The 24711-nt window shown below is 44.4% G+C and overlaps 1 protein-coding gene across 1 annotated transcript; it reads left to right on the top strand.

The window, feature by feature from the left end:
* Positions 1–1407: 1407 nt before the first annotated feature.
* Positions 1408–2182, top strand: LOC134287196 (uncharacterized). Its single transcript, XM_062848866.1, has 2 exons — positions 1408–1903; positions 1964–2182. Exons 1-2 carry the CDS (start codon positions 1637–1639, stop codon positions 2114–2116), a joined length of 420 nt encoding a protein of 139 aa, XP_062704850.1. The 5' UTR covers positions 1408–1636; the 3' UTR covers positions 2117–2182.
* Positions 2183–24711: the final 22529 nt, after the last annotated feature.

Here is a 24711-nt window from a genome sequence, read left to right as displayed (position 1 = left end):
AGTTGGAGGATGGCCCCAAATACCAACAGAAGTGTCGGCACAGCGAAGGTAGGCGGACACAGCCGGCGAGGGAGATTGGGACTCCGAATCATCTGTCGCACACGGTCTAAACCTCAAACACAACGACCCGCCAGACAGTGAGGGACCCTTGGTAGTCGACCACGGAGTTGAAGGACCTGCAGCTTCGCGGAAACGCCGCCGATCATCCGATCGGGCACCAAAACTGCTGTGGAGAATCCCACCGAGTGACATTGACAAACTTCTAGGCACAGGTCTTGAACTAAGTGGTAGTCGGTTGCATGGGGGTCACTACGAAAAACCTCCATAAAAGCAACGCGACCGGGGGGCGCGGTAAAACCTCCTTTCTGGGCTCGTAGTGATTCAGGACGACCAAATCCGACCTTTACTCAATCGTGACTGACAACATCCACTGTAGACGTTCATATGTTAGCCAACACTAGCCGTAATTTTCGTTACATGTTTTGATCTTTAGTTTTATTGTAGCTCTTAAAACTAGAATAGATCATATTGAGTGTTTTGCCACAGGAACGGCATAGCACAGAAGATGGGACAAGAACTAGCGCAGAGACATTTGCTCATTTGTGAGCGTTCAGATCACCTTTGGCAGGACTCGCTGCTGTTATGTTTGTTTTGATTATGTTTGAGCTTCTGGATCTGGCGAACAACAAGGTTCGCGTTTGTTAGTTTGGCTGTAGTTATCGACACTTTAAGGTCTGCTTAAGTGATAACCCTCAGATCTGCTCCAGTCTCGATGCGACTTCTTGTAGAAGTGAGTCTAAGAGTTTTTTGTGAGCTGCCTATCAGCGCTCACAAAAAACTCTGCGCCTGTGGTAAGGTTGTGTTACGTTAAAATGTAAATTCAGATTATGATGTGATAATAGCCCGTTTAGCCATAAAGAAACAAGCCATAACACATTTAGTTACTAAGCCGAAATAACAGTGCACACGAGCCACCATCCTGCGACCCCCTGACATGGGCTACTTGCTTGAAACACAAGCAAGAATTGCTGATTTTCTTGCACTGCCAAAGTGACAAATCCACATCCGCCAACGACAACGTCGTCATCGAAACTCGACAGAAAAGGCAGACGGATCGGTGTGAGCTGCGGCAAAAACGCGGTCCGAAAGAAAGTGGAGGAAATCGCTCCGTAATATCAACCACGGGGTGAATTGACACCGAATGGGCTCATTCAAATATTACGTAACACGAAATTTGACAATTTTAGACCCCCTCCCTCCCCCACGTAACAAGTTTTGTATGGAGAGTTCCGAAATTTTGTATGAAGCGTAACACAGAGCTAGACCCCCTCCCTCCCCCCTTAGCGTTACGTAATATTTGAACGAGTTCAATCCCGGAGCTTGGGCAGGAGCAGTGCCCAACACAGGAGGTAAGAGTGACCAAAATTCCGGATGATAACGGAAATCTAATCGCTTGTGCCACCCACGATTTTTCTCCAGAAACAGATCGCACTATCGGTCTGGAAACATCACGCCCTACAAATCTTGTACAAGATCCGGCAAGCTGCTGCACAGTTCGGCAAGCTCGCACTGAGTTTTTCCTGCGGTGCGAACGCGAATAAAAGTGTCCGAAGGTAAGAAGTTCCCGAAAAGCCCTATGCAAAAAGGTCTAACCCCACATTTGACAACACAGGAGGAACGTGTCAGCCATCATCCGGTTAGAGGATCGGGGTCGGCGAGATTGACCGCACACGACGGCGTAGTCAGCGAGTCCGGACCGAGCCACACACACCGCGAATTCACAGAGGAAAACGGGTGTCCGGGCAGCGACCTGAATAAGGATAGGACGATCTGCACCCACTGGCGAACTGGCAACCCACATCGTTTCGAAGCGCTGATTCCTTGGCCTGCACGTATCCGTAGGGTGAGTAGAAGTGCAAGAAGCCGACATACGAGTTTATAATCATGCTTCGATAATCCTTAGAACGCTCCGGCTCTTGGTCACTCAACGGAATCGATCGGATCACCCTGTTATCCGTGCGCGGTGCCAAACGCATCGCTTCAACTGAACCGTCTCGAGAAAAGGCCTTTCATAGAAAGTAAGTCTAATTGCTGCAACAAAACGATCTGGGGTTAACACGGGCGGATTTCCGCAGGGCCTTTTCTTTTGTCTTTTGGACTTTCGCAGACAGTACTCCGACGGGTAAGCTGCCGACAAGTAAACACTCGCCAAGATTGAGTGGCCACCACCTGACGCGTCCGGAAAAGCCGGTGTGCAGCGTAGCGAGATGCGATCTCGTCGTCGTCCAAACTAAGAGCCGTCCGATCGTCGGGAATGGCCCATGTCAGCATCAGCCGGTCCGTGAGTAGCAAGTTAAGCAAAACAATGTTTTAGTATTAAGAAAGAAACCAGTTAGGCAGAATAGGGTCAGTGCAGGAATCTGATTGAATACATGGCTTGGTTATGAAACCGTAATCTGATCATTAGTTGGCGTTTGATTTTGTGCTAGCCGAGACGACTGTAAGCCATTTCTTCTGCTTAGGTCGAAACTCCACAACACTACGTCAAAATGTTTTCGTTCACAGGTTTGGCCGTGGTAAGGTGTTCAAAATGTGCAGAAGTGATCGGATAGCGGCACGCGTGTAAATCAAAGGGGTACCGCTGTCCGATCACTTTTGCACATTTTGAACGCCTTGCCACACTCAAACCTGTGAACGAGAACATTTCGTACTTTGTATGAAAATCGACGTTTGTCCGATCAATTATGCACCACAGTGTATAAGTAGCTATACATATCTGTTTGAGTCTATTATTATCTTCATAATTTAATTACAACCCGGGTAGAGTTCAAATACTGACGATCGTAACATGATATAGCTTTGATTGAGATAAAAGGTAAAAGTACCGTAAACCGGGGTCAAATTGATCAGCGGGGTGAAATTGATCATTCGGGTACTACATTGTAATTCCATACTAGGAAGTTCCTAGTAGGGACTCTTAAGCGTCGTAATGATCTTAAACTTTTTACGTCATCTGGTTCGTAGCTGTCTAGAGATGAGTGTAGACTTTCATTTTTTAGGAAAAAAAGTTAGTTTTGCCTTATTTTTTAAGAAATTTGAAATGTATTTCTCATTTAGCTGAAATCATTGCCACTAAACAATCGATTCCTTATAGGACTTCCCGTAAATTCACTGTTTTAACATTTTTGTGGAACCTTGGTTAGGAAGTTATGTAGCTAATCAGAACATGAAATTGTTATAAAAAAGTTCATTTTATGATGAAATAGTAATTTATTGCGATAAAAATCACTTATTTCAAATTAAATTGCCTACCTCTAGGCGTTTAAGGGGAAATTTCAAAATATGATTTTGCATTTAAAGTAATAAATTCACTAGTTGTAAGATTTCAAACGCGTTATTCGGTTTTAGAAGAGCAAAATGAAGCGGAGAAGGAAATTTTCCTTCTCAACCGATGCTTAATTGTGTACTGATCAATTTCGCCCCAAAGTGGCATTTCCAATTTTTTGATATTTGGAGTTATTTAACATAAAGTTTAAATTAGTTGAACAAAATTCCGTCATATGGTTCCATGGAGATCCACAGGGTACTGGTTTTACAGACATTCTTTTGGCAATATTTGAATTGGCACTGATGTTATCCGCAAAAGTTGTTTTAAAGTGATCAATTTGACCCCGGATTACGGTACTATCCGAGTACCCGACTGATAGCAAAAGTTGACATTTAAACGCAGTAGAGTAAATTTCTGATATTATTTTTAGTACTTTTATCTCTTATCTCAATCAAACCAATATTTGATCTCCGAATCCAAACAAGCTATGATTGAGCGTTTTTTTCCTCTACTTGGGAATCCTGACAGAGTAGGAGTCTGATACCAGGGATATCATCATCATGCAACTACTCGTAGAAATGCTCCACGTTTTGAAATTTTGCTGTGAAGGAACTCTCCGGATACCTCGTGGAGCACCCCGGAACCCCCCCTCGTAAAAACTTTGATTGCCCATGTAAGCCTTCTAAATCCCCAAAAACTCCCTGAAACCCCTCTAGTACACTCCTGGAATCACCCAGAAAGATAAGTGTAGAATCATGAATATCCATTTCTTGGCACCATAAATCATATCGTTTATCTGGATATTGATGATTGAGCCTTGAAGCCCCGTAATGTGGGTAGATCACCTTAGAATGGTGCGTTGCGGCGTAAGATCTACCACTACATCAAATTTCGATCTTGTTCATGTTTTCATACCTTAAATGACCGATCAGTGGTGAGCAGACATTCCAGGATCGAGATTTGATGTTCTTTTTTTTAATGTTTTGTTGGTAATCCACATTGTATTTCAGGAGTAATCAGGTAAATGATTTGTTTATAAATGCTTATTAATCATGTTTATGATTGTTTTTCAAACAAATGTATAACAAAACATACACAACACACACTGACATACATTACATATACAAATCTCATCATATATTGGGAAAGGGCACCCGATTGAAACGATTTGGACAGGAGCTTGGAACTGCCTCCTCCTTGTTGTTAACATTTCGTGGATTGAGAGCGGGCTCTCCGACCCCATCTATTGGGAGTATTCTGTCAATTGAGGGCTTGATTTTGCAGTTGTTCGTGAGAACTTTCTTCTGGAAGGAGATTCTTTTCCACTGACGCGGGTTTCGCGCATATGTCTCTGCTTGCGGGTCCGCACAACCCTTTTTGGCCCTTCATACAGGAGAATGACTGACCACTAACAACAGCACCATCTTGATCAAATCGCTTTTCAGATTATTCCAGTGCTATAGGCAGCTGCCTTGCTACAATAGATGGTAGAACAATATCATCATAAAATATCATCATATTGATGATTGAGCCTTGAACTCTTAAAAAAAGCCGCCATCTTGAACTTTGAGCCACCATTTTGGATTAACTATACAAACTTGGAAAATCTGGTCGCCATTTTTAGACTCCAGACATCTTCCCCAAACCATGTATACCCATATTGCATGCTGGAAAAGCTTGTAAATAATTAGAAGGCATGAAATTTTACTAATTGACAAACTGAGAGATAAAATTTGTGAAAAAAAACGCAATCTGGTGGGATACGAACCGACCACTCCGTATTCGCTAGGCCGGCGCTTCAACCAACTAAGCCACAAAAAAGTAACAATTCTGCAGAAAAGAAAGCCATACTGGCTCCGAAACTGCACCGTGAACACTCATTTTTCACAAACCCATCTCTCTTTCGGCTTAGATGCTAATCCACAACACACTCGCATTTGTTCTCACTAACTACAAGAGAGAGCGAATTGTTTATGAAGCCGAGACTTACTCTCGCACTCTGCATACCTTGCCACCAAGCAGTTTGTTTTGCTGGCGTTTAATTCAGTATGCGTCAACAGCTCAGTACGGTCGCACGCTTTAACGACCTACTCCGCAAGTGCATTGCAAACAGGGTACAATGATACATATTATCATATACCGGATACGCTGGTATGTCTGAAATATACTGGAAAAACTTGTAATTAGAAGGCACGAAACGTTGCTAATTGACAAATTGAGAGATGAAATTCGATTAAAAAGCCGCTATCTTGAATTTTAGGCCACCATCTTGGATATTCTAGTCGCTGTTTTGGGACTCCAGACCAAAGCTGCCACATACTCTGTATTTCGTACACGAAAAAACTTGGTCCCTCGTTTATTTTACTATCTCAAAGAATTCTATAAGGTTAGGAAGCTTGAAAAATAGTTTCAAAAATATAATATTTTCTTGAGTTAACAAACTTGTTCCTATATCTTGTGATTCAAAAATAAACGAGTAGGTTCCGATTTTGTTTGTATACAACCCTGTAATGTGGAAAGCTCTGCTCCAGACATTTTCCTCATTCCAAATAAACCCGCATCGCATGGTTTTAGGGCCTAAAACTCCATTAAGCAGCTGCCATCTTGAATTTTAAACCACCATTTCGGATATTTTGGTCGAAATTTTTGGTCACCATACATCTTCCCTGTACCAAACATACGCACATTGCATGGTTTTGGAGCCTTAAACTCCATTAAACAGCTGCCATCCTGAATTTGGAGCCGCCATCATCGATATTGGATATTATGGTCGCCATCTTTGGTCTCCAGACATCTTCCCCGTACCAAATACACTCAAAGTGCAAGGTTTTGGAGCATAAAATTTCATTAATCAGCTGCCATCTTGAATTTTCAGTCGTCATCTTGGATAATCTGGTCGCCACTTTACGATTCCTGCAATCCATATCAAATATACCCATATAGCTAGTTTTTGGAGCCTGAAACACCATTAAACAGCCGTCATCTTGAATTTGGAGCCGCCATGTTAGATTTTAGACCACCATATTGGATACTCTGGTCGTCATTATTTATTTTTTCATTTATTCAGTTTCGTCAACCAACGTAGACTAGTAAATATACATACAGTTTTTTCGTAAAGCTTTAGTACACATTGTTAATATTTTTTTGTCTCCAGACATCTTCTCCATACCAAATGTACCCAAAAGGCAAGGTTTTGGAGCCTAAAACTTCATTCAACAGTCACCATCTTAAATTTTTAGTCGCCATCTTGATTTTTTAGTCACCATCTTGGAAATTCAGGTCGCCATTTTTTGACTCCATACGACCACAGACATCCAGGCTGGAGCGGACCTGGTGTGATGGTTAGAACACTTGACTATCACACCGAGGACCTGGGATCGAATCCCACTCCCAACAAACTCACCAAATGTGAGTTCTTCCTTCGGAAGGGAAGTAAAGCGTGGGTCCCGAGATGAACTAGCCAAGGGCTAAAAATCTCGTTAATACAGATAAAAAAAAAGACCTCCAGGCTAGAACAAATTTCATTCAGAAATTTGTGTAAGGATTTGAATCTTCACTTGAGTAAGGTTGCAAACCAATACACGGTGACAACACTAACGCCACCAAACACCATATTGCCACAGTCAGTGGTGAATTCAAACATTTCAAGTGGTGAATTCAATTAGTATGGGAAATTAACCGATTGCAGCGCCACGCTATTGCCACTTATGTTGCTGATGAAATATTCCTTACACAAAACTCAGATTGGACTTGGATGTCTGTTCTCTGTGATACGACTTTCTCATATCAAATATACCAAGGTTCACGGAAAAAATCCATTCCCCTCATCATGAATAAAAAATCATGTTCTTATGATGTCTGCCAATTCATAATATCATGGTTGTGATTCATAATCTCATGAATGAGTCGACCAGAATTATGAATAGAAACAAGCATTTTCATAAATTATATTCATGGTCGCTTCCTTCGGGCCCATATAGCTGAGGCGGTAAACGCACGGGTATTCAGCATGACCATGCTGAGGGTGACGGGTTCGATTCCCGGTCGGTCCAGGATCTTTTCGTAAAGGAAATATCCTTGACTTCCTTGGGCATAGAGTATCTTCGTGCCTGCCACACGTTATACACATGCAAAATGGTCATTGGCAGAGGAAGCTCTCAGTTAATAACTGTGGAAGTGCTCATAGAACACTAAGCTGAGAAGCAGGCTTTGTCCCAGTGAGGACGTTACGCCAAGAAGAGGAGAGGTCGCTTCCTAGCGTTACACTTATCTGCCATATGCAATTATATAAATCGCGCGGTCGTCCAGCACAGACATGTGGAAAAAGTTGAACCAGTTATTTTTGCAAAGTTTTTATTTGGTTAGAGTAATAAATGTGCATATATCAGGAAATGGAACATCATAACAGTGTGCCCATAAGATTCGGCAGTTTGTTGAGAGTTGATTGACTAAAAAGTAAACAGTGCCCAGTTCGCGTTTTCGTTGTGCCATCCGTCGTCGTTCCGAGTTTATGTACGAAGGGTGAAGCAAAGTGGGAATCGCGCGTGCTAATTTTCGGTAATTCTCTCTATTTTTCCGGTTTATCTTTCGATCGACGACTTCGGAGACTCAGCAAGTGGTGTGAACTAGTAAACAATCGATATAGTTTGGAGGGCATCCTTAGCCTGTTGGATGTAGCAGCCAAAGACAAAAATAGTAAACCAGCTAAATATGATTATCCGGTGAGTTCGATCATTGTTGTTCTCTTTTATATTTGAACATCCTTGTAGAGACGAACCAGCCAAGGGCTGAAAGTCTCTTAAATAAAGACAAATTAATCAATCAATCAATATTTGAACATGACATATCTTCACTAACAAGAGGCTAACTAAAAGTGCTGCTTGCTCATAGAAAAAAGGATGATGGATAGGTCCCAAAATCATAGAAATGGGCTCTGATATCACGTATTTTATTTTCTTATGATTTTAGCTTGCATCGTTTTATTAATCTAAACAAAAGCATTTAGGATCGTCGACGACGGAATCATAAAAGTAATTCTTAATTCCATGAATTCAATGCATGGCTTCATCTCCCGCAATCATGATTTTGTGAATTTGACTGAGAAGCATTGAGGTCCGACGACGACGGAATCATAAAAGTAATTCTTAATTCCATGAATTCTATGCATGGCTTCATCTCCCTCAACCATGATTTTATGAATTTGACTGAGAAGCATTGAGGTCCGACGACGACGGAATCATAAAAGTAATTCTTATTTCCATGAATTTTATGCATGGCTTCATCTCCCGCAATCATGATTTTATGAATTTGACTGAGAAGCATTGAGGTCCGACGACGACGGAGTCATAAAAGTAATTCTTAATTCCATGAATTCTATGCATGACTTCAACTCCCGCAATCATGATTTTATGAATTTGAATGAGAAGCATTGAGGTCCGACGACGACGGAATCATAAAAGTAATTCTTATTTCCATGAATTCTATGCATGCCTTCATCTCCCTCAACCATGATTTTATGAATTGGACTGAGAAGCATTGAGGTCCGATGACGACGGAGTCATAAAAGTAATTCTTAATTCCATGAATTCTATGCATGGCTTCATCTCCCTCAACCATGATTTTATGAATCTGGTGGTAAAGCATCAGGATTTGCATCCAGGTTTATGAAAATTATTCTTGGCTTCATGAATGCTACTCATGATCCCAGCATATTTAATCATAGCTCCATGATTATATTTTCCATTTTTGGTCGTCGAAAGCCAAAACAATAACGGGTGCATAGCGTTATGGTGAAATCAATCATAAAATCATAAAATTTAATCATGGTGTATATTTATAACATAAAATCATAAAAATATCGGGAATCTATGAGTCATATTCATGGTCTTGGGAATGGATTTTTTCCGTGTTTTGGAGCCTAGAACTGCATTAAACAGCTGCCATATTGAATTTTGAGCTGCTATCTTGAATTTTGGACCGCCATTTTGAAGATTCTGGTCACTATTTTTGGTCTCCAGACATCTTCCCCATACTGAATATACACATGTGGCATGGTTTTGGAGCCCAGCACTCCATTAAACAGCCACCATCTTGAAATTTTAGCTGCCATCTTGGATTTCAGACCACCATCTTGGAAATTCTGATCGCCATGTTTGATCTCCAGACATCTTCCTCATTTCAAATTTAAAACTCAATTAAATAGCCACCATCTTGAGCATCTAAATCACCATTAAACTCAGTTTGATGTGTCGCATGATGACAACCAGATGATAACAAATTTTGTTATTGATAATTTTGGCCTATAGCGATAACATAAAAATACTTAATGATAACAAAATATGTTATCTGTTTCCAAACGCATATTTCAAAGCTTTCCCAAAACTGAGAGTCTGATGAAGTTCGATTCTAGAAATAGATTCCGATTTCCACCTTCAATCGAACGTAGTACGAAGGCGTAGCCTTTCATTACTCTCACTCTCAATGAGTCCCGTTAGTATAGGGGCTATCGGTTGCGACCGACAATCACTCGATCAGGGTTTGAGACCCGCCTGGGCGCAATAATTGAAAACATTGATTGTAAATTATAAGAAACTTTTTTCAATAGGTGACGATGTCGGTAAAGTATATTTTTACTATTTTGGTCGGTAAAATAGCACTGAATGATAACTATTTGATAACAAAACCAGTTATCAATCAGCTGTATTTTTTCGTGCTGATAACTAAATATAATGTTGAGCAAAATTTTGTATAACACAATTAGTTATCAACTTGAACTCAATGAAAACATAACTTCTTTTCATTTTGGTATTCGAGAAGTTAGTTTAAGTTACCATTCTTATTAATTCAACCTAAATGATAACAAACTCAATTATCAAACGAATGGGGTAACAGAACTTGTTATCATTTTGTTATCCGCCTTTGCTCGGGTTAACTCTCCGAACCTTTAATCGAAAATTCGTTTTTTTGGGTGAACATATTGTCTTTCAGTAAACTTTGGTGTACGAAAAGAGCAAAAACATATCTTGTATACGTGAAGATTGGAAGATTGGAAAAAGAAAATCAGAAAAAGTCCAGACTAGAAGACAGGCCAGAATAAAAGTTCGTTCGAAAAAAAAACATTTGACCTGAAAGCTATAACGCTAATAAATCTGCTAAACAAAATACCTAAAACCAGAAGCTAAACAGAGCAGAAGGCCAGAAACATGACTTCAATGAAATGCCATAAGCCCAGCAAACCCGATGGTCAAAGTATCTGTAGACCTAAATACCATAAGTCAAGGATTATCAAACAAAACAAAAGGCCAGAGGGTCATAAAATGAGAAAGAATAGCGTAGAATTATTCGGTTAGCGATTTCATTGAACTCAACAGCAGTTTTATCCTATAAAATATCAATTTTTACAATGAAAAAATGTATTCACTGTGGATGGAGAATGGAATGCAGTCAACATAAAATTCAATTTCAATACAATAAACTAAAGACTGCAAAACAAGAGTAACATAAAATGAGAAAACTATGAGAAACGATTTATTTTTTGCAAGGGTCGTATTTTTGCTGTAACTCAATCAGTTTTTAACCTTTTGACTGTATGTTTTTGTACATGGATAGTACTAGCCGTGTCTCTCTGTGTACAAAATGTCATGTGAATTGGTTTAAAATTTGTCGAGTTATAGCAAAAAAGCAACCCGTCTAAAAAGAATCGGGTAAAATCGGTTAAAACTAGAAGAACAAATGATCATCAACAATAAGATCGTTTATAAAGAAAACTTAAAGTACTTACTAGAACACAAAAAAGATAAGAAAAGAACACGGCCCTAATAGCCGATGCGGTAAGCGCATGGAAATTCAGCATGCAAGATTAGAATCTGTGGGCCAAAGCTTTTCACAATTCACGCCATAAGAACTACGACCAACATCCCTACTGTCACAAGTTTCGCCAAGCTGAGAAACTCGGCTATGGATGACATTGAATATTTCTTTGAACTTGAGTCGCGAAAATAGATATCAATCTCGCTCGTTTCCACTAAAGACACCAGTGCTGAAAAATTCATTTCGTCATATCTAAATTCAATCGCCTACAGCTAATTTTAGAAGCTGAACCTGAGAATATGGTATATGAAAAACTTGTGCGGCTAGACCAGTTCTACTAGAAAGTCACGAAAAAACCGCTATTTTTCAAATATTTAACGTAAATGTCACGGGCTTCCTTTGAAAAATGCCAAATGATATTCACGGTGAATATCATTTAGCATTTTTCAAAGGTGGTCCGTGACATTTACCTTAAATATTCGAAAAATATCGGTTTTTCCGTGACTTTCTAGCAGAACTGGTCTAGCCGCACAAGTTTTTCATATACCATATTCTCAGGTTCAGCTTCTAAAATTAGCTGTAGGCGATTGAATTTAGATATGACGAAATGAAATTTTCAACACTGAAAGACACTGTATGCTTCCACCATCATAATCATCGTCATCGTCGTCATTGTTTTACTAGGTAGCTCGCTTCCTTACATTTCGCGTGATCTTTTCTGCTACTCCTATTATAGGAGTGAGAAGATCTACGTAGAGGCAGCAGTGCAGCATCAGTGCGGCACCAACCCGAGCAGGAGTCAAGTGAACCTACTCCGCTATGTTGAGAGAAAATGTGAAACGATGAGCAATGGGGTGTGATCGTCAACGCCGTCACCGCCGCCGCCGTCGGTGGCGCTCCTATGAAATTGCCGTTGATCGTGATATTCGCGTGCTCTATAGATAAATGTTCCGTTACGTTTTCAAGACAATTCATGGTCAATGGCTTTTAATGACAGGGGAAGGAATGCGACGATGAAAACTGGGTTCGATGATGAAGTTTAATCAGAATATATCTGTATTACATGAAGATTATTAGTATGGACTTTGAAGAATCTATTTCTAGCTCAGATTAAGGTTAGATGTTAGATGTTAGGGCCGATATAGTCGATGAGGAAACTGCGTGGATATTCAGCAAGTCCATGCTGAGGGTATTGGGTTCGATTAACGGCCGGTTAAGGAACTTTTCGTAAAGGAAATTTCATTGACTTCCTCGGACATAGACTGCCACACGATATATACATGCAAAATGGTCATTGGCAGATGTAGCTCTCAGTTAAAAACTGTGGAACTGCTCATAGAACTGCTGAGAAGCATGATTTGTTCCTTTGGAATGTTACGCCATAAAAAATGAAGAAGAAGATGTTGTAGATGAGTATAATATGCAAAATTATAAATAAGTGTGTTGTTATTTATTTTCCTGTATACGTAACACAGTAAATAATTGTAAAATGTCCTCAGGGATTGGCGGCATGCACCGTGCGGTGCGAAAAAAGCGTGTGCTTCACACAATCGCAAGTGCTCGTCTCCCGTTTTGCCGAGAGACAAGAGAAGTATGAGTGAGAGCTTTCAGAATTGTGCGAGAGACAATCGCAGCACTAGCTCTACGGCGCAGGGAGTAATGCACGGTGCTTGGGACTGCGCTTGTCTCCAAACAGAAAAAAATCAATTAATAAATTAATTGAAGAGTTTGTGTTTTCGGCAAAGTTGTTAAGCTTGTCAAGGGTTGACAAGTGATGGGTCGTTTGATTCGAAATTTTTCCAATCGTTCGTAGTATCAAGCCAAGTGCCAAGCACGGAGACAAGCACCGAGAGAGTGCATACGAAAAAGCGTGAGAGACAGGAGAGCTCCAGCGCGCGGCAAAGCAAGCGAGCAACACACAACCGATTGCGCGTACTCGTCTCCTTCTAGTTTGTTGTGCTGTCTCGTAACAGAGTGTGCGGCACGCAATGAGTTTTGAGTCGCACCCTATCCCTGGACAATGTCCACAGATGTAATTTCTGACAATTTTTGAACATAATTTCACTTGATGGGAACTGCCAACCGTATCCTTCCGGCTTTGGCGACCTTCTGGATGCTGGGTTTGCCATAAATTGCACCGAACTCGTGGTTCATCCTTATCCGCCACACACCGTTCTCCTGCACATCGCCGAAGATCGTCCTTAGCACGCGTCGCTCGAAAACTCCGAGTGCTTGCAGGTCCTCCTCGAGCATGGTCCATGTCTCGTACCCGTAGAGGACCACCGGTCTTATTAGCGTTTTGTACATGGTGCATTTGGTGCGTGGGTGAATCTTTTTTGACCGCAGTTTCTTCTGGAGCCCGTAGTAGGCCCGACTTCCGCTGATGATGCGCCTCCGAATTTCACGGCTCACGTTGTTGTCGGCCGTTAGTAAGGATCCGAGGAAGACGAATTCCTCCACCACCTCGAAAGTATCCCCGTCTATCGTAACACTACTACCCAGACGGATCCGGTCGTGTTCGGTTCCGCCTACCAGCATGTACTTTGTTTTTGAGGCATTCACCACCAGTCCGAACCTTTGCTGCTTCGCGTTTCAGGCGGGTGTACAGCTCTGCCACTGTTCCAAATGTTCTGGCAATAATGTCCATGTCGTCCGCAAAGCACACAAATTGACCGGATTTTGTGAAAATCGTTCCCCGGCTGTTGAGCCCGGCTCGTCGCATCACGTCTTTTAGAGCGATGTTGAAGAGTAGGCATATGAGACCATCACCTTGTCTCAGTCCCCGGCGAGATTCGAATGAACTGGATAGTTCACCCGACACCCTTACGCAGTTTTGCATACCGTCCATCGTTGCTTTAATCATTCTAGTCAGCTTCCCAGGAAAACCGTTTTCGTCCATGATTCTCTATAGCTCTGCGCGGTCGATACTGTCGTATGCCGCTTTGAAGTCGATGAACAGGTGATGCGTTAGGACCTGGAATTCACGGCATTTCTGGAGGGTTTGCCGTACGGTAAAGATCTGGTCCGTTGTCGACCGGCCGTCGATGAAGCCGGCTTGATAACTTCCCACGAACTCATTAGTTTTAGGTGATAGGCGACGGAAGATGATCTGGGATAGCACTTTGTAGGCAGCATTCAAAATAGTGATCGCCCTGAAGTTCTCACATTCTAAATGGTCGCCTTTCTTGTGAATGGGGCCGATTACCCCTTCCTTCCACTCCTCCGGTAGCTGTTCGGTTTCCCAGATCCTGACTATCAGCCGATGCACACAGTTGGCCAACTTTTCTGGGCCCATCTTGATGAGTTCAGCTGCGATACCATCCTTACCAGCTATTATGGAAAATATATTATTCCCAACTAGCTGTCCCGGCAAACTTTGTCTTGCCAAGCTGTGGTGGTTTGACAGTTGTTCAGGTCATTGCAGCATGGCACTCTAGATTGGTTTTATTCCGATCGTGATGATTTCCTTCCCAGGTCCTAAAAAATCAGAATTTTGTCTATTTTCTTACATTTCCAGTTCATTTTCGTAACTTTTTATACATATAAACACAGCCACCATGAATACGAATCGAAACGTGCAAGGGTCATGCTTAGGGGGCAGCAGGGACTTGGGGGCAGCAGGGACTAAAGTCCTGGGGCCTGACGCACCCCCCCGCTTGCGAGTCAGCCGCGTAGTCGCCGGCTAAGAATAGGACTACTAACCCCAATTCAAGGTGTCAAGCGACCCGTGCTGAGGAATGAGTGATCGAGGGGGTGAAAAAGATGCTCGATCTTTAACGGAGCCTGTGGGGTACCTGGGCACCCCCCACAGTAAGCTGTCCCTTACCGCGTTAATGCAGGGCTCTGGCGTGGTGGACATTCTTTCCCGTGCTACTCGTGGGATTTAATCATGAAGTCAAATAAAAATCAGAATCTAGGTGGAAATAGTGGTGGGATCAACCCCTTCGCAAGAAGCGGGTTGATGAGATCTCCGACAAGGAGAAGTGAGGAGATAGGCGCTGGGAGTTGCGTACGCAGCTCAAGCGTGGGTGCTCCAGTCCACTTCCCGGCAAGCCAGCCGGTGGAGGTTATGGACGGAGCGTGGTTGTTGAGGGCCGTCAACCGAGGATCTAAAGGACGGTCCGCAATAGAGGTGGCTGAGCAGCAGCTTGGCAAAATCATCGACTTTGCGTCCACTAAGTCGAACATAAGCAAGGACCTGAAAACGGCCTTGCTTCGACTTAGGGCGTCGATCGACGATGCCAAACAGGAGCACGCGGCACTCGCGTTGCTGACTGCTGCAGCAGCGGAGCCTGCAAATGAGAAAGTGCCGAAGTTTACCCAAACGGAGGCCTTCTCCTTCGCAGGAAGTCCGAATAAGGCGGAAGCGACTGCTCGCGACAAACGGGGCAAGCAATCGCAGAAGCGGGCGAGGCAACCGTCAGGCGAGGAGCTGTCTGGCGGTGCCCGCAAGGCCAGGCGAATCATTACCCCGAAAGTCGGTAATAATGCCGGAAGGTCGGACCCCAGCCAGGGTTCCCGGAAAGCTGGGAAGGGTGGGCCTGAAAAGGCTGGCCCGTCCCGGAACGATGGGAACAAGGGGTTGCGACCGCTAGTGGGCCCTCAACAGCCACAGAGTAGGGCGATCCAAGGGGAGGACCCCCCTTGGACGAAGGTAGAGCGGAAGAGGAAGAAGAAGGCGAATCCGCAGGTAGTAGCGCAGGACGCCAAGCCAAGGCGTAGGAGGGCAGGTGCCAAGCGCGAGAAAGGCGACGCTATCGTCATCAAGACGGAACAGTCCAAGTACTCGGACGTCTTGAAGATGATGCGAAGCGAAGCCAAGCTTGAGGGTCTTGGAGCCGACGTACGCAGTATTAGACGTACTCGTACGGGCGAGATGATCCTGGAGCTGAAGCGCCAGAAGGAGCACAAGGGCGCCGCCTATAAGAGGCTGGCAGAAGAGGTCCTTGGTGAGGGTGTGCAGGTGAGGGCTCTGACACATGAGGCGACTCTGAAGGTCAAGGACATCGATGAGATCACCGAAGTGGAAGAGCTCGTCACGGCACTGCGGCAACAGTGCGATGTGCAGGTGGCCGCCGCAGCCGTTAAGCTACGGAAAGGGCCAGCAGGGACACAGATAGCTTTGGTTCAGCTACCTGTGGCGGACGTCAAAAAGTCCGTTAAAGTAGGGAGCATAAAGGTGGGTTGGTGTGTATGTCACCTGACATTCCACGAGCCACCAGAGGTTTGCTTCAGGTGTCTGGAACCAGGACACAAGTCGTGGGACTGCAAAGGCCCCGACAGGCGCAAACTGTGCAGGCGATGCGGCGCTGAAGGTCATAAGGCCCAAAGCTGCACGAGTCCGCCCATCTGCATGATCTGTACCGGGAAATCCTCGAACAACAGACATCCGATGGGTGGCCCAAGGTGCCCGGCCTTCAAGAAAGCCGCAGTGAACAACAAATCACAGTGCAGGTAACGCAGCTGAACCTGAACCACTGTGATGCGGCTCAGCAACTGCTTTGTCAGGCAGTTTCTGAGTGGGAGACGGATATCGCCATCATATCGGACCCATACCGAGTACCCGCCGGCAACGGCAACTGGGTCGCGGATGGGACCAGAAAAATGGCGGCGATATGGACGACGGGTAAATACCCCGTTCAGGAGTTGGTGTCTACTACCTGTGAGGGCTTCGTGGTCGCCAAAGTAAACGGGGTCTTCTTCTGTAGCTGTTATGCGCCTCCGCGGTGGCCGATCGAGCAGTTCACGCAAATGCTGGACCGCTTAACGACCGTGCTAACAGGGCGAAGGCCGGTGGTAATAGCGGGCGACTTTAATGCCTGGGCCGTGGAATGGGGAAGCCGTTTCACGAACCAGCGGGGTCAGATCCTGCTAGAAACACTGGCCATCTTAGATGTCGACTTGGCTAACGTCGGTACCAAGAGTACCTTTAGTCGAAACGGAGCGGAGTCAATTATTGACGTGACCTTTTGTAGTCCTGGCCTAACAAGTAGTTCGAACTGGAGAGTAGATGATGGCTACACTCACAGCGACCACCTGGCGGTTCGCTACAGTATCGACTACAATAACAGCAGACAGCGGATAGAAGAAGAGGCGGCTAGGCCAAGGCCAAGCCCTCGCAGGTGGAAGACATCATACTTCGACGAAGGGGTATTTAGGGAGGCGCTCCGCCGTGAGCGAAACTTAATCGGTTTAGACGGCGACGAGCTGGTAGCGGTGCTCTCACGTGCGTGTGATGCGACCATGCCTAGGCGAGTCCACCCTAGAAATGGGAGGCCACCGGCTTACTGGTGGACCGACGCGATTGCGGACCTGCGCCGCGCCTGCCTACGGGCTAGGCGGCGGATGCAGCGAGCACGATCAGAGGAAGAGCGAAACGAACGGCGGGTGGTGTTCGCCGCTGCAAAAGCCGCGCTTAAGACCGAGATAAGAGCAAGCAAAAAGGCCTGCTTTGAGGGTCTCTGTCAGAGTGCCAATACGAACCCGTGGGGTGACGCCTACAGGATCGTTATGGCCAAGACGAGAGGTGTGATGGCTCCTACAGAGCAATCTCCAGAGATGTTGGAGGGGATCATTGGAGGACTTTTTCCGCGTCATGATCCTAGTCCTTGGCCTCCTTTCGTAGGACAGCCGGGGACTGGGGCTGGCGATGAGGAGAGGGTCACCGATGTGGAACTTGCGGGGATAGCTAAGTCCCTTAGCGTAGGTAAGGCCCCAGGTCCGGACGGAGTTCCGAACCTGGCCTTAAAAGTAGCTATTGCAGAGGCTCCCGAGATGTTCAGGTCTGCTATGCAGAAATGCCTGGACGAGGGAGTTTTCCCAGAAGCTTGGAAGAGGCAGAGCCTGGTACTATTGCCAAAGGCGGGGAAACCACCCGGAGACCCGTCGGCATATAGACCAATATGCTTGATTGACACGGCGGGGAAGGTGCTCGAAAAGATCATCCTCAATAGAATGTTGCGGTTCACCGAGGGCGAAAATGGTCTTTCGAGTAACCAGTACGGCTTCCGGAAGGGGAGGTCCACCGTAGACGCTATCTTGTCGGTTAAAAAAACCGCCGAGAAAGCACTCGAGCCTAAGAGGAGGGGAATTCGCTTTTGCGCGGTAGTGACTCTGGATGTAAGGAATGCGTTTAATAGCGCCAGCTGGTCTGCTATTGCCGATGCGCTCTTGCGTCTGGGGATACCGGAGTACCTGTACAAGATTCTCGGAAGTTATTTTCAGAATCGTGTACTAGTCTACGACACGGAGGTGGGTCGGAAGTGCTTTCACATAACCTCAGGAGTCCCGCAAGGTTCCATCCTGGGTCCGGTGTTATGGAATGTCATGTACGACGAGGTGTTGAGGTTAGAGTATCCAGTGGGAGTGGTGATTGTCGGATTTGCCGACGACATTACGCTCGAAGTCTACGGTGAAACGATCGAGGAGGTAAAGTTGACTACCAACCACTCGATCAAGGTTGTGGAGGCGTGGATGCGGTCCAGGAAACTGGAGCTGGCTCACCACAAGACAGAGGTGACGGTTGTTAACAACCTGAAGTCGGAGCAGCAGACGGAGATCAGTGTAGGAGACTGTACTATCCTGTCAAAGCGCTCCGTCAAACACTTGGGCGTGATGATCGACGATAAGCTTACCTTCGGTAGCCACGTCGATTATGCCTGTAAAAGAGCCTCCACAGCTATTGCGGCACTGTCCCGGATGATGTCCAATAGCTCTGCGGTGTACGCCAGTAAGCGCAAGCTTCTGGCTAGTGTTGCTACATCCATACTTAGGTATGGCGGCCCGGCGTGGGGCACCGCGCTAAGTACTAAATGCTACCGACGGAAGCTGGAAAGTACTTACAGGCTTATGTGCCTGAGGGTTGCGAGCGCGTACCGTACCGTGTCACACGACGCTCTCTGCGTCATTACTGGTATGGGGCCTATCAGCATTCTTATCAGTGAGGACATGGAGTGCTTCGAAATGCGCGGCACAAGAGGCATACGCAGGACTGTCAGGATGGCCTCTATGGTCAAATGGCAGCGCGCGTGGGACAGTTCCACCAAAGGAAGGTGGACCTATAGGTTGATACCGAGGGTAGATAGTTGGATTAATAGGCGCCATGGGGAAGTCACATTCCACCTGACACAGGTCCTTACAGGTCATGGTTGCTTCCGACAGTATCTACACCGTTTCGGGCATGCGGATTCTCCCGAATGCCCAGTGTGCAATGGTTCAGAGGAAACGGCGGAACACGTTTTGTTCGTGTGCCCGCGTTTTCGCACAATGCGTGACCGCATGCTTGCCACATGCGGGGAGGACACAACTCCGGACAACTTGGTCCAGAGAATGTGTAGGGATGAGTTTGGCTGGAACGCCGTTTCAACGGCTATTACACACATAGTCTGGGAGCTACAGAGGAGGTGGCGCGTGGACTCGGAGAATGGCTAGTCCAGATGCAGTACAAGAGGTGGTCCAGGGGTTCGGAGTCGGCTTCGTAGGTCATACCGGTGCCCTGCGGTCGAGATCGACCCTTACAACGATTAAGTGGCCGCGGAGAGGAAGTCCCGGTAGTGGTGCTGTCGTGGCGTCGGTCTACTGGGTTGGATCCGAGCCCGCGGTTGGAAAGGGGTCCCCGGCAAGGGTCGGGGTAGGTGAGATCCTGCTGTCTGCAACCTACGGGTGCATCTGATAGGGCCTGAAGGGTAGTGATACCCTTCCTTACGGGCAGGTCAGATCGGGTTGCACGTGGGCATCAGTTCTTGATGTCCGCTCAGCAGTAGGGCGCGGGCGGGGTTGACCCTGCCCGCCTTCCGAGGACAAAAGGAGTGGCGAGGACCACTCGGGAAACTGGCTAAGCGCCAGCATGCTACCGTGATGGACTCTCCAAAGCGAGCCATCGATGTTCGTTGCTGCAGGCTACGCAGCTAACCTTGTGGGTGCGATGTGCACTAGCCCCTCTCTGAAGCAATACCTTCTTGGTGGTTCCGGAGAGACGTAGGGTTTGGCGACCATAGGAATGGTTTAGTGGGTACGAGGAGAGAGTAGTCCTGGATTTTACTTTTGTTGTAGAAGACGGCCTGTCAGACCTACACTACCCTAACCTTCTGTTAGGGTGTCTGTTGAGAAGATTATCCCCCTATGGTTTAGAAGGAAAAAAAAAAAAGGGTCATGCTGATTGGTTCGGCCTTTCGTGAGTTTTGTTGCCTCAAAGAAGCTACAAACTCATTTTTATATATATAGATTAAACCTTTAATCAATTGTCCGCGTGGTCTTGTAGTATTCCTAATAGGTAAGAATCAGTCATTGCCATACATACCAAATGCTAGACATTGCACCCTTTTGGATGGTTTAGACTTCCACGGCTTGGTCCAGATCAACACAGTTTTGAATCGCAATTCTCGGATGCTTGACTTGCTACTGGTGAATGAAGCTGCTCTCTCTGACTGTTCTGTTTCCGAAGCGCTGGTGCCCTTGGTCAATCTTGATGCTGATCATCCCGCTTTAGAATTAGCGATTAATATCTCTGTTCCCATTCTCTACGAAAATATTGAAGATGAGCTGGCTCTGGACTTCTCCAGAGCGGATTTTGATTCCATAACGCAAGCACTCACGCAAGTTGACTGGAATTTTCTCGACACGTGTTCTTGTGTTAATGAGGCTGTTGACGAATTTACTCATACAATGAGTCAGATAATTGCAGATCATGTTCCTCAACGACGTCCAACTCCCAAGCCAGTATGGGGTAATGGACATTTGCGAAAGTTGAAACGGTTAAGGTCCAAAGCAAGGAAATATAATGTAAATAAGAATGCATTCAATATAATGTAAATAAGAATGCATTCACCAAACGCGCCTTTGCCCTGGCAAGCAATGATTATCGCAGCTACAATCGTTATCTCTACAAACGCTACACAAGACGCATGCAGTATAGGCTCCATCGTAATCCTAAGGCATTCTGGTCGTTCGTGAAAACCAAGAAAAATGAGGAAGGCCTTCCTGCCGAAATTTTCCTGGGTGAAAGACGTGCTCATTCTGCACTCGACAAGAGTAACTTGCTGGCAGACCGCTTTAAGCAAGTATTCAACGACACCACCGCCACTACTGATCAAGTTGATCTGGCACTCAGCAATACACCTAGCAATGTCTTCGCGTTCAACGTCTTCACTATTACTCCAGAGATGGTTGATTTGGCTATCAACAAGTTGAAGCATTCTAATGTTGGAGGACCAGATAATATCCCACCATGTATCCTGAAGAAATGCACTGCTGAGCTCATCTTGCCATTAGTAAAACTGTATAATCTGTCCTTGCTTCAGCGCACATTTCCGGACCGGTGGAAATCTTCTTTCATGTTTCCTGTTTTCAAGAAAGGTGACAAGCAGAACGCAGAGAATTACCGAGGGATTACATCGCTCTGTGCTTGCTCCAAAGTACTGGAGATAATCGTCTACGATGCTTTCTTTGGTCACTGCAAAAACTACATATCACCGGACCAGCACGGCTTCTACCCGAAAAGATCGATCTCGACGAACCTTGCTCCTTTCATCTCTCTTTGCCTACGCAATATTGAATCGGGAGCGCAAGTGGACACCATCTACACCGACCTGAAGGCTGCATTTGACCGTGTGGATCACTCCATATTACTAGCGAAGCTTGGAAAACTTGGGGTTTCGTCGAGCTTGGTGCAGTGGTTTAAATCATACTTGACAAATCGCAAACTCTGTGTCAGATTAGGATCAGCTCACTCCGACTGCTTTAATAACAGCTCGGGTATTCCTCAAGGTAGTAACTTGGGACCACTTCTCTTCTCCATTTTCCTGAACGATGTGGGGTTCGTGCTTCCAAATGGATGCCGCACATTCTTCGCAGACGACGTTAAGATTTTCGTAGTAGTACGATGCCTTCTAGATTGTTTGCAGCTGCAGGAATTTATTAATGACTTCAGTGAATGGTGCAGTAGAAACTTCGTCACACTCAGCGTGCACAAATGCAACTCCATCAGTTTCCATCGTAGGCAAAAACCAATATTGTTTGATTATACGATCAACAATGTGTCACTTCAGCACGTGGAAGTTACTCGCGATCTCGGAATATTATTGGACTCCGCTCTATCCTTTAGGCCCCATTACTGTGACATAGTTACGCGAGCGAGCAGGCAACTAGGTTTCATGTTCAAGATTGCCGACGAATTTCGTGACCCACTTTGCCTTAAAGCACTGTACTGCTCTCTGGTTCGCTCTCTGTTAGAGTTTGGATCGATAATCTGGTGCCCGTACCAAAGAGTTTGGATATCTCGATTGGAGTCGATCCAGAAGAAATTTGTTCGGTATGCCCTGCGTCATCTGCCTTGGAACGATCCGAACAACCTCCCGCCTTATGAACACCGTTGTCAGCTGCTGGGTATAGACACGCTGGAACACAGGAGGTCGATCGCTCAAGCAGTATTTGTAGCCAAAGTTCTGGTTGGTGAAATTGATTCTCCTGGAATTCTTGCCGAACTACAATTATATGCTCCAGAGAGACCCCTTCGTACTAGGAACATTCTGTATCTCCCAGCTCGAGCAACGAATTACGCACTACATGACCCTGTACGGTATATGTCGTCACGCTTTAATGAGTACTACGTAGTGTTCGATTTTAACTGCTCTACCCTAAGCTTCCGACATCGGATTGAACGGCTGCTGCATGAGGAGAATAGACGTCAGCGTTGATTATGATAGTTCGTAAGATATTCTTAGTATTTTAATTATTTGATTATTGTTATTGTGCTTGTGTATTGTGACTACTTATGGTGAGATTTTTTTTTTTCCTGTTAGGAGTTTTTTTTTATTATTATTATTTTTATTACTTTTTCATTAAGACATATTGTCAGATGAAACATATAAATAAACATAAACATAAACATGATCCTATAGAATGAGATCATTTATTCGAAGTACAACACAATAGGAGATAATATCACATTGGTTGATTACAGTACAAATGCGAAAAATCTCCCTTTTCCCCCTATCCGCAACCCGGGGACGCGCCCTGTTGGATTTCGGAAGCCTTGGAGAATATTACAAACCTTCAATGGCATTCCCATACACTAACCCACATTGCCCATTCAGGGGTCTGACTGGGCCTATTACCCTTCCTCAGTTTGTAATATTCTCACCAACTTGGAATTATATTTTCCCGACACATAAATGACTTCGCCAAATGTTCGATATACTGTGCAGCAGCATGATCAGTATAACTATGTATATCAGATGACTTGAAGATCTTATTTTTACATAATTGTTTACCATTAATTATACATTCAGCTATTCCAATCATTACTGCAAAGCACATCGGCTGCATGCCTGAATTCAAAGCTTCCTGGAAAATATAATCCAAGCCCAGGGATTATTTGGGGTTAATTTCACGCCGAAATCAGCAATATTAGCATAAAAAATATTAAATATTTCTCTGCTTCGATATAACGTACACTTCGATATAACGTACAAAGAGAAAACTTTTTTGTACGTTATATCGAAGAGTACCTGTATTCATAATTTTTCAATAATCCAAATAAATCTGTGAAAATCGACTGTTTATGTTACTAATAATTGATTTGCAAACAAACAAATATATTTTATAAATTATTTTGGTTTAATTTGCTGAAATCCATCAGCAATGTTCTACCGGATTCCACGCCGGTCGAAATTCAGGTATTCTTCGATATAACGTACAACATTGAAATTTTTATTTTTTAGCAGGAATAACCATCAGATAAACTACGAAATCACTCATTTCAGTGCTGTGTTGCAGCATCAGCCTTGTTACGAAAAGTAGCGCAATTTGAGGAAAAAAATAGTGTACGTTATATCGAAGCAAAATGTAGGTTATATCGAAGCACCAAATACGAAATTAGTTTTTCGTGAAAACTCATGTTTTTCATTAATGGATTTGTGAATTTCACCGAAATCATAATTAAGGATTCATTTCACGTCAAATAAATCAACACTAGCATAAAAAATATTAAATTTTTCTCTGCTTCGATATAACGTACACTTCGATATAACGTACAAAGAGACATTTTTTTTGTACGTTATATCGAAGAGTACCTGTAACTTAATTTTCAGCAATCTTCAACAATTTGCTGATTTTTTTCAGTAAACTTTTGACATTTTTGTTGACATTTGACTTTGCTGAAATTTTCAGTATTTTTTATTGCTAAACGGATTGCTATATTTTCAGCTCGGCTAAATTCAGCAAAGCTGATTTTAAGCGAAAAAAAATTTTGTGTGTAGGGCAGTGGAGGAAGCTTATGCTCCTCTGAAGAGAGAAACAGCGGGGACAGGCTTGATGATTAACTCTACCAAAATGAAGAACATGATAGCGAGTAGAGTTATAGGCAGGTCTAGTGGTGTTAGTGCTGAGGTAGTATTTGATGGAGATGTGTTTACGGTTGTTGAAGAATTATTTTTATTTTGGAACACTTGTTTAACCAGTTTAAGTCCCGTAATTTGCAAACACAAAGAAATTCGCTCTATATAAGACGCTGATTCTTCCAGCTACTCTCTACGGCCACGAGGCGTGGATGTTAAAGGAGGAACGATAAAAAATAA

Source organism: Aedes albopictus, chromosome 2 (genome assembly GCF_035046485.1).
Source record: "Aedes albopictus strain Foshan chromosome 2, AalbF5, whole genome shotgun sequence".
Lineage (NCBI taxonomy): Eukaryota > Metazoa > Arthropoda > Insecta > Diptera > Culicidae > Aedes > Aedes albopictus.
This window is presented reverse-complemented; position numbering and strand designations above follow the sequence as displayed.